This window comes from Bacillus rossius, chromosome 2, assembly GCF_032445375.1.
Source record: "Bacillus rossius redtenbacheri isolate Brsri chromosome 2, Brsri_v3, whole genome shotgun sequence".
Classification (NCBI taxonomy): Eukaryota; Metazoa; Arthropoda; class Insecta; order Phasmatodea; family Bacillidae; genus Bacillus; species Bacillus rossius.
In genome coordinates this window covers 63805768-63820472 of record NC_086331.1, presented here as the reverse complement: position 1 = coordinate 63820472, position 14705 = coordinate 63805768, and the positions used below count along the sequence as shown (strand labels likewise).

The 14705-nt window shown below is 36.1% G+C and overlaps 1 protein-coding gene across 1 annotated transcript in view; it reads right to left on the bottom strand.

Moving 5' to 3' along the window:
- LOC134528899 (uncharacterized) overlaps nt 1-10963 on the bottom strand; it is a 35779-nt gene extending 24816 nt beyond the window's left edge. The window contains exons 1-2 of the mRNA XM_063362566.1: nt 10948-10963; nt 1981-2904 (exon numbers count right to left, since the gene is read on the bottom strand). Coding sequence (XP_063218636.1) covers nt 1981-2898 — 918 coding nt within the window. The 5' untranslated portion in view covers nt 2899-2904; nt 10948-10963. The remainder of the gene's footprint in view (nt 1-1980; nt 2905-10947) is intronic.
- Between the last annotated feature and the right edge of the window lie 3742 nt (nt 10964-14705).

The following is a 14705-nucleotide window of genomic DNA, read 5'->3' as shown; positions in this document are numbered from 1 at the left end:
CAGCAGTGTTTTCTCAACAACAGATGTGGAAACAGACATTTCACTCTGAGAAGATGGCAAAGAACCCACAAATGTATCTTTCTTCCATCTACTGCTGACAGTATCTTCTGAAAATACACACATTCCACAAGCTCTTCTGGCAAACAACAAATGTGCACAAGGCAGAGAATACTGTGAAAAAAATGCGCAACTGCATACTGTAAAGTTATTGCCTATACAGTAGCTGAAGCCATTAAAAGACACATTACCATTAGCATATATCATTTCTTGTTTAGACTTTTCCAGCTGCCTACATATTAATTTGGTGGCTTCGACAGTGCAATGAGAAGATATCTGTAAATGAATCTTATCAGAAAAATTCTTATTAATATGAGTCTTCATTTCTTTGAAAACTTCTTGAGAAAAATTTACTTCCAAAACTCGTATGAAATCACATAGTGCCTTCACTGCCTCAGGTAAATGCATGCTTGACTTCAAATACTGTTTCAGCTTTTGGTTATGGCTTTCCAGTCTGTTATTTGTATTATTACCTAAAGTCAACTCCTTCCTTCTGAAAGCAAACACCCAAAGCTCTTTACATTTATCCCAGTTTATAATATAGTATTGCATAAATTCAGAAGGGGCAACATTTAACAAAACCTGAAAATTAGTGTTATAAGAATCTTCTGTCGAAGAATAAAGAAGCTGCTTCAAGCATGCCGCCACCTGTGCCTTCTTCTCTCTCGTACAATCTAACGACGCAACTTTTTCTTTGAAAGCCTTCAAGACATGAAAGGAGCATAAAATAATTTTGCATTGGGGGAGCATTTTTGACACTATATTCATTTCTACCCTGTCTTTGTCCATTATCATTACTTTGCAATTTAACATGTTAGGATTCAGGTCCAAAACTTTGACAAAAGCTTTACTAAGAACTACTTCTGTTTCATTTCTGACAAACACATAACTAATAGGTTTTCCATGCCCTTTCCCATCCTCACACAAAACACAATATAATGGATAACCTTCAGCATTAACCTTGTAAGTACCATCTATCATCAAAACATCACTGTATTTACTAGCTAAATTTTTCATAAACCTAGTTTGCATTACAAGAAAAAGTAATTCATTATTTTCATCAGTTTCTATATGAACTGAACAGCCAATTTCCTCTTGCAGTTTCGTTAGCTCATCTACCAACAAAGCTGCCTGACTGCGCCCATCAACAATATTCTCTTTTGCCCGCTGACGTAAATTGTGAACAACCTTACTCTGTAACATTTTCCCACTTTCATCCCCAATAAACTGTCTCAATTCTTTCGTGCCCATGTTATATTTGATTAAAGGGGCAATTGCCTCTTGTTCCCCCTTATCAAGTAATCTTTGATCAGGATAATGCATAATGACATCTGGACCAGTTTCATGATTATGGCAATCAATCATACTACGCACAACATAACATTTCAGCTTATTATTATAAATAATTTTTACATGTACAGGGCAACCTTTGGCATTATACTTTTGATTTGGCCGAACATCATTACCTCTAATCCTAGGCTTACCAAAATGTTTACACACATATTTTACCTGCACATAAGGAATATTATCATCACCACCACCAGGACTTCTTACAGAATGGTTCACTCTCATTGGATGATGTCCTTCTTCTAACCACTGTTCATAAACCTCTGTAAATTCCTTATAACTACTGAACGATACACCTTCTGATAATGAAGTGGCTCCCCCTCCAACCAGATGGCTCCGAACTTTCCTTGGATTTACACTATTCTTAAACCTACAATCTTTCATCTTTTTACTGCACTTTTTACCACCAAAACTACATTCAAACATGCTGGCATCTTCGTTCTCTGTTACAGAATTCAAAACATTAAACTTGTTTTCATGGACAAATGATTCAATACATGGCAGAACTGGGTGAAAAAACCTTTTTGAAGCACTGTGCTGAAAAGATGGCAGTGGTGAATGAGGTGCATAAGATACGTTGTGTAGTGGCCCAGACACTTTAGCCTGAGATGATGACTGTCCAGAAGATGGGGTACACACAGGAACCTGAAAATTGCTTTTAAGAGACTCAACAGCTGATGGCACAACAGGATTTACTGGGGCAAAGGAATTCTGGACTACACAAGGTACACAAGAAATTGAAGTAAACTGGCTAGGCAAAACCTTCAAACGCTGAGACATTCTCTGAAAAGCAGGTAGTTTTTTGACTTTTGGAACCTGAGAGGGTACAAAACGCTTCTGTGTACAAGATTCTTCCAGGGAAGGAAAGTCTTCATTAGAAGGTAAAGATGCCGCGACCCCTTGCTGCTTACTAGAAATTGTAGTAATCCTGGAAACAACAGCAACATTTTGTTCTGTAGGAACAGATAATTTGATGGGCACCTTACTCTTGCAAAACTTCCCATAGGATCTGCACAGCAACTTGCAACCTTGAGCCGTGATGTGAAGTCCATCAAAAGAAATCATTCCAGGCTGCAAAAAGAAATCCCACAGTTCAATGAACATTACCTCCATGTTTGGCAAACACTGTCGCAGCATATCGTTTACGCAAGCTGACTTGGCATTCATCCCAGCAACACGCTGGCCAGATGTTTCACAGCGGTAGCCATTCATTTTCCTTGGTAGGATGCCTGACACCATCAGTGTAGCATACGAATTTACCCTCTTCAAGGTCTCTGCAAAATTCAAAATATGGTCGACGATGGTCTCTGCATCCTCGCTCAGCACATTGTTGGTTCCGCAATGGAGGACTACTTTATTGAAGTAAGGTCCAACCTCTTCAATAATCGGCACAAGATCCTGAACCTTGTACCCTGGTTTAGGAATGCAAGTAATTCCATCCCAAAGATACTGGTTCAGGTACTTGACCTGAGAATCCCCAATGATCAGCGCCATCTGAAACTGCAAAAGAAAATAGGTCAGTAAATATTCCTATAAAACCAATGAACCATTTACTTTTTGAACTGGTTCAACTAGCTATATTTTGCTACAAATGAGGCAACTAAAATAAGACTAGTAATTAGCAGTTCAATTGAAAAAAAGGTAAAATTCTTGTGCCGTGACTTTTCCGTAGTTAAATACGTAATAAAACAAATAAAAAAATATTTTTTTCGAGGTCTAAAGACATTTCTAAATTCAGTAGAAATTCCTGTTTACAGCATACAATACAATACCTGTCCAATGATGCCGCCGCCACCATTTTTTGCTTCCACTACTAACCTAAACTAAATGATCAATCTCACAACAGAATGTTGTGAATCTTAGGTCTACGATCCTGTAGTTCTACATAAATTATAGTGTTTTATATATATAATTGTTAATTATCTCGACTAGTCCTCTTCCTTAAACAAATATTAAAAATTTGGGAATACTTTTATATTATATTACAATATTTCCTCCATTTAACACAACTTGCGGAGATACGAAATTCCAACTCGTTTAGTAGATATTGCCGTTTATACATTAACCTACCTGTACATTGGTGCGGCCGTCGCAATATTTTTTTGTCCCGCCATGTGGGTCCTTGTATGTTTGTTTTAAACTCAAAATAACTAATGGTCGATTAGGTAAGATTAGCGAAATTGAAAATACTCTCAAATCATTATAAATGGTTGATTACGAATTAACAATATAATATATAGGTATCCAGACCTAGCAAACCATTCACACAATTTCACATTATTTTAATGTAGCTCTAATAATCTAACAGTCCACAATGGTTTAAAGTATATTAAAGAAGGTACTGTAATTTCATATAAAGGTTTATTCTTACGATGTTATTTGTAATATGAATTGTGATCATGACGTACAAAATGAATTGTACGTACTTTTACTTGCTTACTAAAAACGGTGTATGAATGCAATAGGTAATTTACCTTACAAGTGACAAAATAGCACAGTGTTGTCTAATCACCTTGGATGTAGCAGTCAATTTTTTTTATAGAAAGGTTTCTATTGGATAATTCAAAATATGTACTATTTAGTCTCGTCTGAGGAAACGTTAAAGAGAATGCGCCGTTCAAACATTTCAATACCTACCGGTACATTGTTGCGGCCGTTGCCATATTTTTTTGTTTGCCGCACGGGTTCGTGTTTATTTTACAGTACTTTAAATGTAGCTATACTAACCAAATCAACCGTCCACAATGTTTTAAAGTATTTATAATGTAGCTAACTGTACCTAATCGACCATTAATCATGAGTTGTCCAAAATAAACATACAAGAACCCACGCAGCAAACAAAAAATATGGCGATTGCCGCAGCAAAGTACAGGTATGTTAATAAATAAACGGCGACTTCTCCTAAACGTGTTGGAATTTTGTATCTCCGCAAGTAGGGTTAAATAGAGGAAATTTTGTAGCACAAAATAAAAGTATTTCCAAATTTTTAATATTTTTTTAAAGAGGGACTAGTCGAGATAATTACCATATAATTATATTAACAGCTACGGCACTGTTTATGCATTGTAATTTAAGATATATACAGTGATTTCCAAGAAAAAAGTGAATACAAAGATGCTGTTTTCAGGGAAATACAATAAATTTCTAGAACTCGAAAAAAGTATTTTCAGATATTTATTATTAAGTTCATTTCCAGAAAAGTCTTGATGTAAGAAAATTACCGAAATCAATTTTATTTTAAACAAGCACACTAAAAAAATTAATGTGTCACTGTATTCATTAGTTTAGAAAATGTAATTTTCTGTTTATTTAGGCCCGTTATACAATGACATGGAAACAGAGATGGTTCACGCAATCAGATCTCACAGAATAGTAGCACGCAGATTGAAAATGACCCGCAAGGATTAACTCGGCAATCTGAGTTCTGTTTACGTTGCTCCACGCACCCAATAGAACATGAGTACTTGGCTGCTGTCATAAACATGTTAAAAAATTATCCGAAGTACAAGACTATCAAGTGTTCAATTAATAGTCATTTATTTTAAATATGTATGTAAACTGTGTTCAATTAATAGTCATTTATTTTAAATATGTATGTAAACTTTGCCCATGCAATGGTTTGGAAGAATTTTTTTCAATTAAAATATTTGGTAAGGTTGAAGAGCAATCTTATCAGTTAAGTTTCCATAAATTGTGGAAGCAGAAGATGACAGTGAAAAGTTCTGAGACATCTGTCTCCATTTCAGCTCCATTGTAGAATGGGTCTAGGGCCTATATCTTATTTGATGTAATTTATTTATTCTATCTGTTCCATGAGTTGCAGAAATGATAGCTTTTAATACATTTATGCAGTTGATTAAATTGTTACATTAAAAGATTTCTCAGTATGTATGGTTGACATTCTAACAATGTTATGCACTGTTTTAAGCAAATGTGAGCTATTTCTTATTAAAATTTGTAACATGCCCACCAACAATAATTGTAAGAATTAAATGTTGGACACAACAAGAAAGTACACGTTTATCACTGTAAATTTATGGATTCCTGCCACCATATGTACCGCAGCAGGCAGAACCACAGATGGCCAACACACAGGGCAAGATTTCCGCACATCAGCATTGGCATATCTATGACTTATATAACGATAAATATTGCCATCGTAGTTATCTCTGAGGTTAGACAATAGAGTTTCAGGGTAAATGTTATATTCTAGGTTAGCTAAATCAATAAATATTACAGGTTAGTCTAAAAATGAATTATTGAGGTTAGTTGGATTAATATGATCATTTTAAAAATTACTAACCTTAAATGGTGGGCTTCATTTTAATTGGCCCTTTATTCTTTTTTAATATGTAACTTATAGGAACCACATAAATACATTATTACACAAGGAATTTTTTTTTAGTTTCCTTATTATGTTCAGTTACAAAACATTTATTGAAACTAGTTTGCAGATAGCTAACATTTACAGTTTTAAATATTATTTACATTAGGTTAGATAAGAAAAACTGTAAAATAGTTCTATCAGTTGAATAGGCTGGGTTAGCAAGATTCAAAATAGGTACTGAAAAATAGTCTGGGCAGTTTGCTAGGTTAGGTCAGCTACATGCACTACCTAAAATACTGTTGCACATCCAACGGTAATAATTTCAGTAATAAAATTGGGACGGCCGCATCAATGTACAGCAAGGGCGCCCATACCCGGGGGCAGGGGGGGGCCGTGGCCCCCCCCTAGCTTTCAGAAAAGGAAAAATATATAGGGTAGTCAGGTGTTTTACTTTAAAGAAAATTATTTAAATTCGGTATTATGTAGAAATGTTTCAACACGAAGATATTATTGTATATCGTTTTTTACACGTCTACTTCATTTTTAATGTTAGTTCAAGCATTAGTTTCTGCTGCTGCGATATAAGGTGTTGTGAACAGGGAGAAAACGCTGTTCAAGCGCAACGCCCATGGCGAGTCATTCCCCTTCGTAATCCCGCCCAAGCTCACGCGATAACACAACACAACAGATTTAGACAAGTCAGAGTTAGACGACGCGACAGTTGACATGTACTTGTAGACGGCGAAATGTTTTGCTACTTTTTCGTCATAATAATGTGAATGTTCACAAATAACATCTCAAAACAGAGATTTTTCAATAGTCTTTAGGTCTACATTTTTATGCATCTGGTATAGATTTAGTTTAGTGTATTCAGTCAGTATAAATAACTTAAGTGTAAATAAATCAGTGAAAAGTGTAAAGATAAAAACGATTGTTATTATGTAGTGTTTCTTAGTTTTCCTCATTCGTCACATCCGCTCAAAATATTCACAATTTTTAAGGTAAGCTAACACCTTTAAAGTTACTCAAATAAGAATTATTTTTCAGAAAAGTCTACAACGTAAAATTTATTTTGGAATTTTGAATTTAGAGGAAAACCACTTTTTCCCTTCAAAAGTGTTTAAAGGAATAAGGATTCCGCTACCTTCAGTAGACTCGGAAGCAATTTACACTGGAATCTCGATTTTACGTACGCTCACGGTCGTTTGGATTGCATTCGTAAAATCGTTATCTTCATAAAATTTTAAACACCCCATCCCGTGAAGATAGATGTTATAATTTATTGAACGGAATATATATAATATTAAATGGTAAAAACAATGACTGCCGTCTGCCCTCTGCCCTCCCCTGCGTTCCCTTATTTTTTTTAACATTCCACAACTTGCCTCATTGCACGAGTGATATAAAAGTGACATCACAGCGACTAAACACAGTTGCACCACGCATTGCATCATGTTAACTTTTGTGTGGTGACAGTAGGTTGTCCGACATGCCTTTCTTGGATATCTTTCCTTTTCGTAAGACGCGTGCTACTAAAATAAATTTATATTTGAGTTTGCAAACTTGTCCACTCCTTGCCAGAGACGACTGAACACAGACGAGACTATCCAGGGTAGGGTTGATGAGCTGGAAGAATTCCCTGCCTTGCATTTTTATGGACTTTACCTTATCATATTTATCAGTTAATCTTTAACAGATCGGCTTGAAAAATATTAATGAACGCACTTTTAGTAACATAATCGAGGAGAACAAGCACACAGTTCAGTGTACACCTGTACTGTTTCATAAAAGTGATCATAGGTAGGGATTGGAAAAATTCGCGGTTTCAATGACCACTAGGATAGACTCCACGATTCTCTATGTACTCGGGCAAATATCACCTGGCTATTGGCTACCGACTCGGGACACCTGTTTATTGCGATTCTTATGATTCGATACTTCTTTTGTTGAGTGTTTGCCATTGGCTCAGAGTCCTTCAGGTAAATTGCGGTCCAATCACTGACGCAGCATTAAGCTAAACGAGTTTGGATTCCAGCCTGTCTCGAAAGGAATCCGCGAATTTTTACGGTCTCTAATCATAGGCTTATTTGGTGAAGAAAAACGCTGCTCTGTAACGACAGACATTCATTAAAAACACAGTACATTTTAGTGCGAGCATCCCTTGAATTTGTGATAGCCATAGGGAATTATTTGTTTGTATAGTAAGTTAAAAAATGCTTAGTTAAAAAACCGCTCGTCACGTCTACTTGCTGCGTCACTTATACCATTTTTGAGCGTTTTTTACTGGCAAACCGATGCAGCGAAGGTAATGAATGCGACACATGTCAAGATAATGCCTAATGGCATGGGTTGCTGGATATTAGCGGAAAGGAGAGGAAGTAGCTACTCAATATCGTTTCTTTCTCTCACGCTTCACAAGGTTTCAAGCTCAGTTGCTATGCTCACGAGCTGGAAATGTTGGAATGGGTAAGGAATGTTGAGTATAGTTCATTTGCGGTAAAATAAATATTTTTACGGCCTTGACATAATTTTTCAATCGAAGAAATTTCGAACTATGCGACAAATAGTGTACCTAGTCCATTTTTTCTTTTCGATTTTGAGTTTGATGACGCAATAACGTATACAATATTCACTAACGGTAAATGGATGTTGTATTAGCTTAAAAATATGAATACGCTGTGCATTAAAATTAATATTTTTATATGTTTTCATAGTGTTTATTAATTTTTTATTAAATAAATTTTGGTGTCAAATTTTCCGAATTTTAGATGGTTCCTGAAAAATGTATTCGTAAAATCGCGGCTTCGTTGAGTCCGGGCTCCGTAAAATCAGGCTATCTAGGCTGTAGCCTATGGGCCCGCACCACAAATGGGGGCCCGCACCACACGACACGAAAAAAAAAAAATATACTGTGACGTGGATCTTCTTATATCCTTAAAATACGCGTCGACATAGTGTCCAGTTGTTTTGTGTGGATTAATTGCGCTGAACTAAACTCTTCTGTGGAAAGCTGACATGAGTTATGTCAGCATTTAGAAATTTTCGATTATTTTCATTGGTTTTGTTGTCACTTAATTCCTTAACCTCTAAATACTGTTTGGTTAAATTGTCTAGTTAAATAATAAACTAATTTTTTCTGCGCTTTTCTATCACTAAATAAACTTATAGTCCTCGACAACTGAATCCATCTGTGCTAATTCTAAATGATAAGCAATTATGATTCATATCGAAACATAGTAATATTCATTTAATTGTGAAACAATTATTGACTATAATTATAAGCGTAGTACAGGTGTTACATTTAAAAACAACTGTTTTCTGACTGTGATAACATATTTAAATCGTTTCTCTCCCAAAGTTGAATCTTTTGACCAACACGTTTTAAACTTTATAATTATTTTAATTTAATTTGTACGCGATATTTATTTATGGGCAAAGAGAGCAATTAGTTGAAGAACTGTATTCTTAATATCCGTGTACCCAAGACGCGGTAAAAGTATAAGGACTGTATTCCTGCATTTTTGTTGCTAAAAATTCATTTGTTTCAATAAAATAGTTAATAATTAATTAATAAAGTAGCTAATATAGATTTTTTTATGGCAAATGAGTACTGTGGTCTAGTATTTTAGTAACTGGACAAAAATTTTTAATAGGGTCAGAACTGGAACTATTTTATGGCTAGTAACAAGCCGCAGTTAAGTCCTCCAAAATATTAAAAATACTTCATACCCCTAAGGGGTCGTCCATTAATCACGTGATGTTTTTTTTTAAGCAAATTTTTAACCCCCCCTCACCCTTAGTGATTTTTGGCGAGGTTTTAGACTACCCCCCCCCCCCCCCTCACAATAAATCACGTGTATTTTTTTGGTACAAAATATTTTTCAAAAATTCAGAATATTATCTTCTTCCTAGTATGTTAAAATTAAGCACAGTGATAAAAATGTCCAGACACACATTAAGGTTGCAGGTTTATTCTCACTAGCATAAAAATAATAAAGGAAAGGCTTATATGTGATTTACCCATGTATTCGGCGCCACATTCACAGTCTTACTGGCGACTGGCAAGCCGAGCCGGGTGGTTCATGTTGCGGCGGGCGGGGATATTGTTGCCTGGCTAGGGCGAGTCAAGGTCACGCATCGCTTTTCGGTTTAGTAGAAATCGGGCGAAAAAATAAATACACGTGATATCTCTATACACCCCCCCCCCCCTCCAACATTGTGATATTTCGTGATTTTTCCCGACACCCCCCCCCCCCTTTTCGAGCCTCACGTGATTAATGGACGATCCCTAAGTCTGGCCCCCCCCTACAAATTATCATATGGGCGCCCTTGATGTACAGGTATCTTAATTAATAAACGGCAATATCTACTAAACGAGTTGGAATTTTGTATCTCTGCAAGTTGTGTTAAATAGAGGAATTTTGTATCATAAAATAAAAGTATTCCCGAAATTTTAATATTTTTTAAAGGAAGAGGGACTAGTCGCAATGAATATGATAGTACCTATTATCAGATCAAATAAAAATCCAAAAGTGATTGTTTACTTCCTAACATTATTTGTAATATTTTTTTTTCTGGATCTTTTGATGTACTAAATTAAAACAGCAGGCATCATGTACAACATGATCATGCCATCAGGGTCAATGGATAAACTTCCTACGTGATACGGAACAATTACCGAAATAATTTTTAATAAAACTGAACTAATGCAATCCATCCTTGAAACTAGAAATTTAAAGTAAAATGATTTGAATAATCACGATGTTCCTATCCACAATGACCAAAAATATTCACGGAAATCGGTATATCCACTGTGATTATTGAATCCCGGTCATTGCCAGCCACGTGGATAACGAATGGACAACACACTATACGCAAATCAATATTTATAAGAATAAAACCTATATTAAGTACTTACGAACAAATACAAAAAAAAAAATAAGCGTAATGCTCAATACCAGCTTAAACATTCAAAATACGACACACACACCAAGCACAAAGATCGGAGCGAAATCAATACGGCGATGCAGTTATGGATTCGTTTCCATTGTTATTAAGTAATATTGAAATAATTACAATAAGTTAAAAGAACAGTATTTAAGAAATATGTTTATGAAAAATTACGATTATTGAGTCCAACCATGTGGATAACATATGGTCAACACACTGTACGCAAATCAATATTTAAAAGAATAAAACCTATATTAAGTACTTACGAACAAAAACAGCAAAACAAATTACATAACTCAGAGGTCAATATAAGTTAACAAATTCAAATACAGCAGCAACCACACAGCAAGCACAAAGCACAGAGCAAAATCAACCAAGCAGCAAGCACAAAGCACAGAGCGAAATCAATATGGCGATGTGATGTGGTTAGGAGATCTTCCAGTTATGAAAAAATTGATTTCCGGTCACGTGTAAATCATTTCCGGAGTGGCAGCAGTGAAATCCGATACGGAATTGACTGCTGCCACTCGAGTGTCAGCAGACACTCCGAACAAGTCAAAACGTGCATTACAACTCCGACCAAAATTACGTGTCACATGTAGTTTATTACATTAAGATGAATGAAGTAGGTTAAGAAAAATAAATCAAATTATATTTTTAATTCTATAATTTATTTAAAAGTTTACATTTATATACAAAGAAATTTGACACTGTATATATATCGTATACATTTCTCCGTTCATGTGACATTCATTTATATTAAAATAAAGTATTAAATTTCGTTTTTAGAGTGACAAAATACAAATAATTCATACAGATCACGATACATCAGTTCAGGAGTGTAGCACCTTAGAGGACCAGAGATGTTGATGCTAGAAACCTTCCTTTACAAAATTTATAATGTTTTTTCAAGTATAATTTTCGTGTAACCTGTACACCGCACTTCTCACACAGAAATTTTACACGGTCAAGATTTCTTCTGCAGCCATGCTTTTAATGGATGCGTGTACTTCGTAGTCGTTCAAATCGTTTACCACAGTAGCAGCACTGATACAGATATTCATCGCAATTACCATCGCTTCCCCGCTGTACAACTTGCAAATTAAATTTGCTTTTACAATGCCTAATCAAATTACCTTTGTTTGTGTAATGTACACCACACGGGTCACACGGAAATGTCACACGATTAGCGTTTCTTCTACAGACATGATTTTCATGTCTTCTTGCATGTTGACGGTATTTAAAACTTTTGTCACAGTACGTACACAGATGTCTCGTCGTTAGACCTTGAGTCACCGACGGCTCGGAAAGTATCTTACTTTCAATGTACACTGCTGTTGTAGGCGACGAAGTCCCGTATGTTGCATGAGCTGGAGATTTCCCAGTCGACATTGACAGATCATCTGTACTGGATGCCAAAGAATCTGATGTATACACGACTGATGCAGAAGCTGAGAATTGCTCACAAAATGTTGTATTTACCAAATGCGGTGTAGTTGCAGGTATCGGAGTCTCCTCTGCGTTCGATAATGCACACATTGAAGTCTCTTGGAGTGAACAGACAGTAGATACAGCCATCATCGGGATCTCTGGAGATAGTAGCCTCGTTACCATCGGAATCTCTGGAGCTGCCCTCATCGTTGTCATCGGGATCTGCTTCGTCATCATCGCCTCCGTTGTCAGGGACCCCGGTGAAGACGCGAGACCCTCCGACAAGATCTCTGCAGCCGTTGACCCCGCCACCATTGGGATTTGTACCGATGTCATCGTTGCTACCATTGAGTTCGGATACACATGAATATTCATGTATCGGACTTATATGCAGACAAGTCAATCCATCAGATCTGCACTGCACCACTACAAGAGGTGGACTGAGGGACCTGCTGTCTAAGACTCGCTTAAATATCAGCGTCCGCTGTATAATACGCAAGTCAATACATCATCCATTGTTATTATTTAAAAAAAAAGTTAGGAATTTAAAAGAGTACAAGTTTAAATTATATATTCAAAGAACTAATCACACATCCTACATACATGGTTAATTTAGACTTACTAGAAGGACCAAGAGTCTCTGAACAATGGAACTTTCAGAACTCAAACATAATTTAAATTTTATTATGTACAGCTACACAAAACCTCCAACTGACTCCAAATGTCTACAACACATGACTAAAATATATTATCCGATACCAGGCTAGGTCCAAAGTCAATTATTTTTTGTATCTCTCATCTTCAGTTAAGAGGACCTTCAGTGTTGATATAGCTATAGCCAAGACATGCCCAGTACCATACATCTTCAACGCCTTCAGAGTCGATCCTTCTTAAGCCTTACGACAAAAGTCTCCGAAACAAGAGACCTACTCTATAAGTTTACTAGACATTTATATGCTTGTCATAGCACACATCGATAAATATCTTCGTAAATAACCCAAAATATTATCAGACCACCAGCATTCGATTTATACACCAACATATCCATCAACACAAGTCCATTCTACATTAAGCTCCTCACTTACTTCCACCAGTCTACTCAACTACACTCAGTACACAAAAACTAAAAGAAGTCAATTAACAACCTAGTATTTATGTACATTCGGTCATTTAACATGAGGTGCCCGCCATATTTAAATTTGGGCACCATCTTAGATATTTGTATTTATTGACTAATAGTTCGGGAAAAATTCCAAAATTCACCGAAAAAATCACACATTATTTTACATATTGAATCGAAACTTGCTTCGATCCATGGACGAAGCTGAAAATAAATTTAATTTAAATACCAGAAAAGTGTCAGGTTCGAGAAATAAAACACCACAAGTTCTTTTACAAACATAATATTTATTACATAAATTATATCCTACTACATGGTCACTTGCGAAAGCCAGCAATCTTTTAAACATTTAGCCCTGCATAGACGTGAAACGACTAATGCTTAGCTCCATCAGCTCCAACTGCTCCTAATGTTCCAACAGCTACAATAGCTCCAACAGCTCCAAATGCTCCAAAGGCTCCAAATGCTCCAACAGCTCCAAATGTTCCAAATGCTACAAATGCGCCAACAGCTACAAATGCTCCAAATGCTCCAAATGCTCCAACAGCTCCAACAGCTCCAAATGCTCCAAATGCTCCAACAGCTCCAATAGCTCCAAATGCTCCAAATGCTCCAAATGCTCCAACAGCTCCAACAGCTCCAAATGCTCCAAATGCTTCAAATGCTCCAATTGCTCCAAATGGTCCAATCACTCCAAACGCTCCAACTGATTTAAATTACTTTTTTTTTATCGAACTTGACATGTTCACATGCATGACTTTATTAGTATACATTTTTGGATGTCAGTGATGACTTTTTTACATCTTTACGTTATAAGTTTTATTTAGAAATGAGCTTTTCGAGAGATTGTTAAAATCCATTTTGAAAAAAATATTAATTTTTCTTCAAGTTTATACACATGCATTTAATTGAAACCATTATTTTATGTAGCCAGCTTCCTTCAGTTCTTTAAGTATGAAGGATATTTCTTTGATGTTCGAATAGTTTCCTGCACAAAGCGAACCTGTAGTAGTCTTAGCCTGTCAACCAATATGTTAGGATCTTCCCATGAGGTATAATCAATCTCTTCTGCTACGTTCATCTTCCTATTATGTTTATAATAAATATTATTATCTCTGGTGTTTTTCGTTTCAACACCAACCACAAGGTCACTTTCGGCATAGAGCCAGTGATTATCACAAGCTTGATCAAGATAATTAATTTTATTACGACGTTTCCACCGTTTTGGTCTTAGGCCGCCATCACAGTCTTCGATCTTGACCGCTTTAGGTGCTTCAGCACAGTACTCAATCATGTCAGCCTTAGTTGTGACAGCACAGTCAGCGATCATGTCAACCTCAGATGTGTCACCACAATCTTCAATCATGTCAGCTTCAGATGTTTCATCACAGTCTTTGGTCTTGTCAGCTTCAGGTGGTTCTTCATCTTTCACATTTTCATGGAGACGACTAGATATTGGTGTAAATATATTTT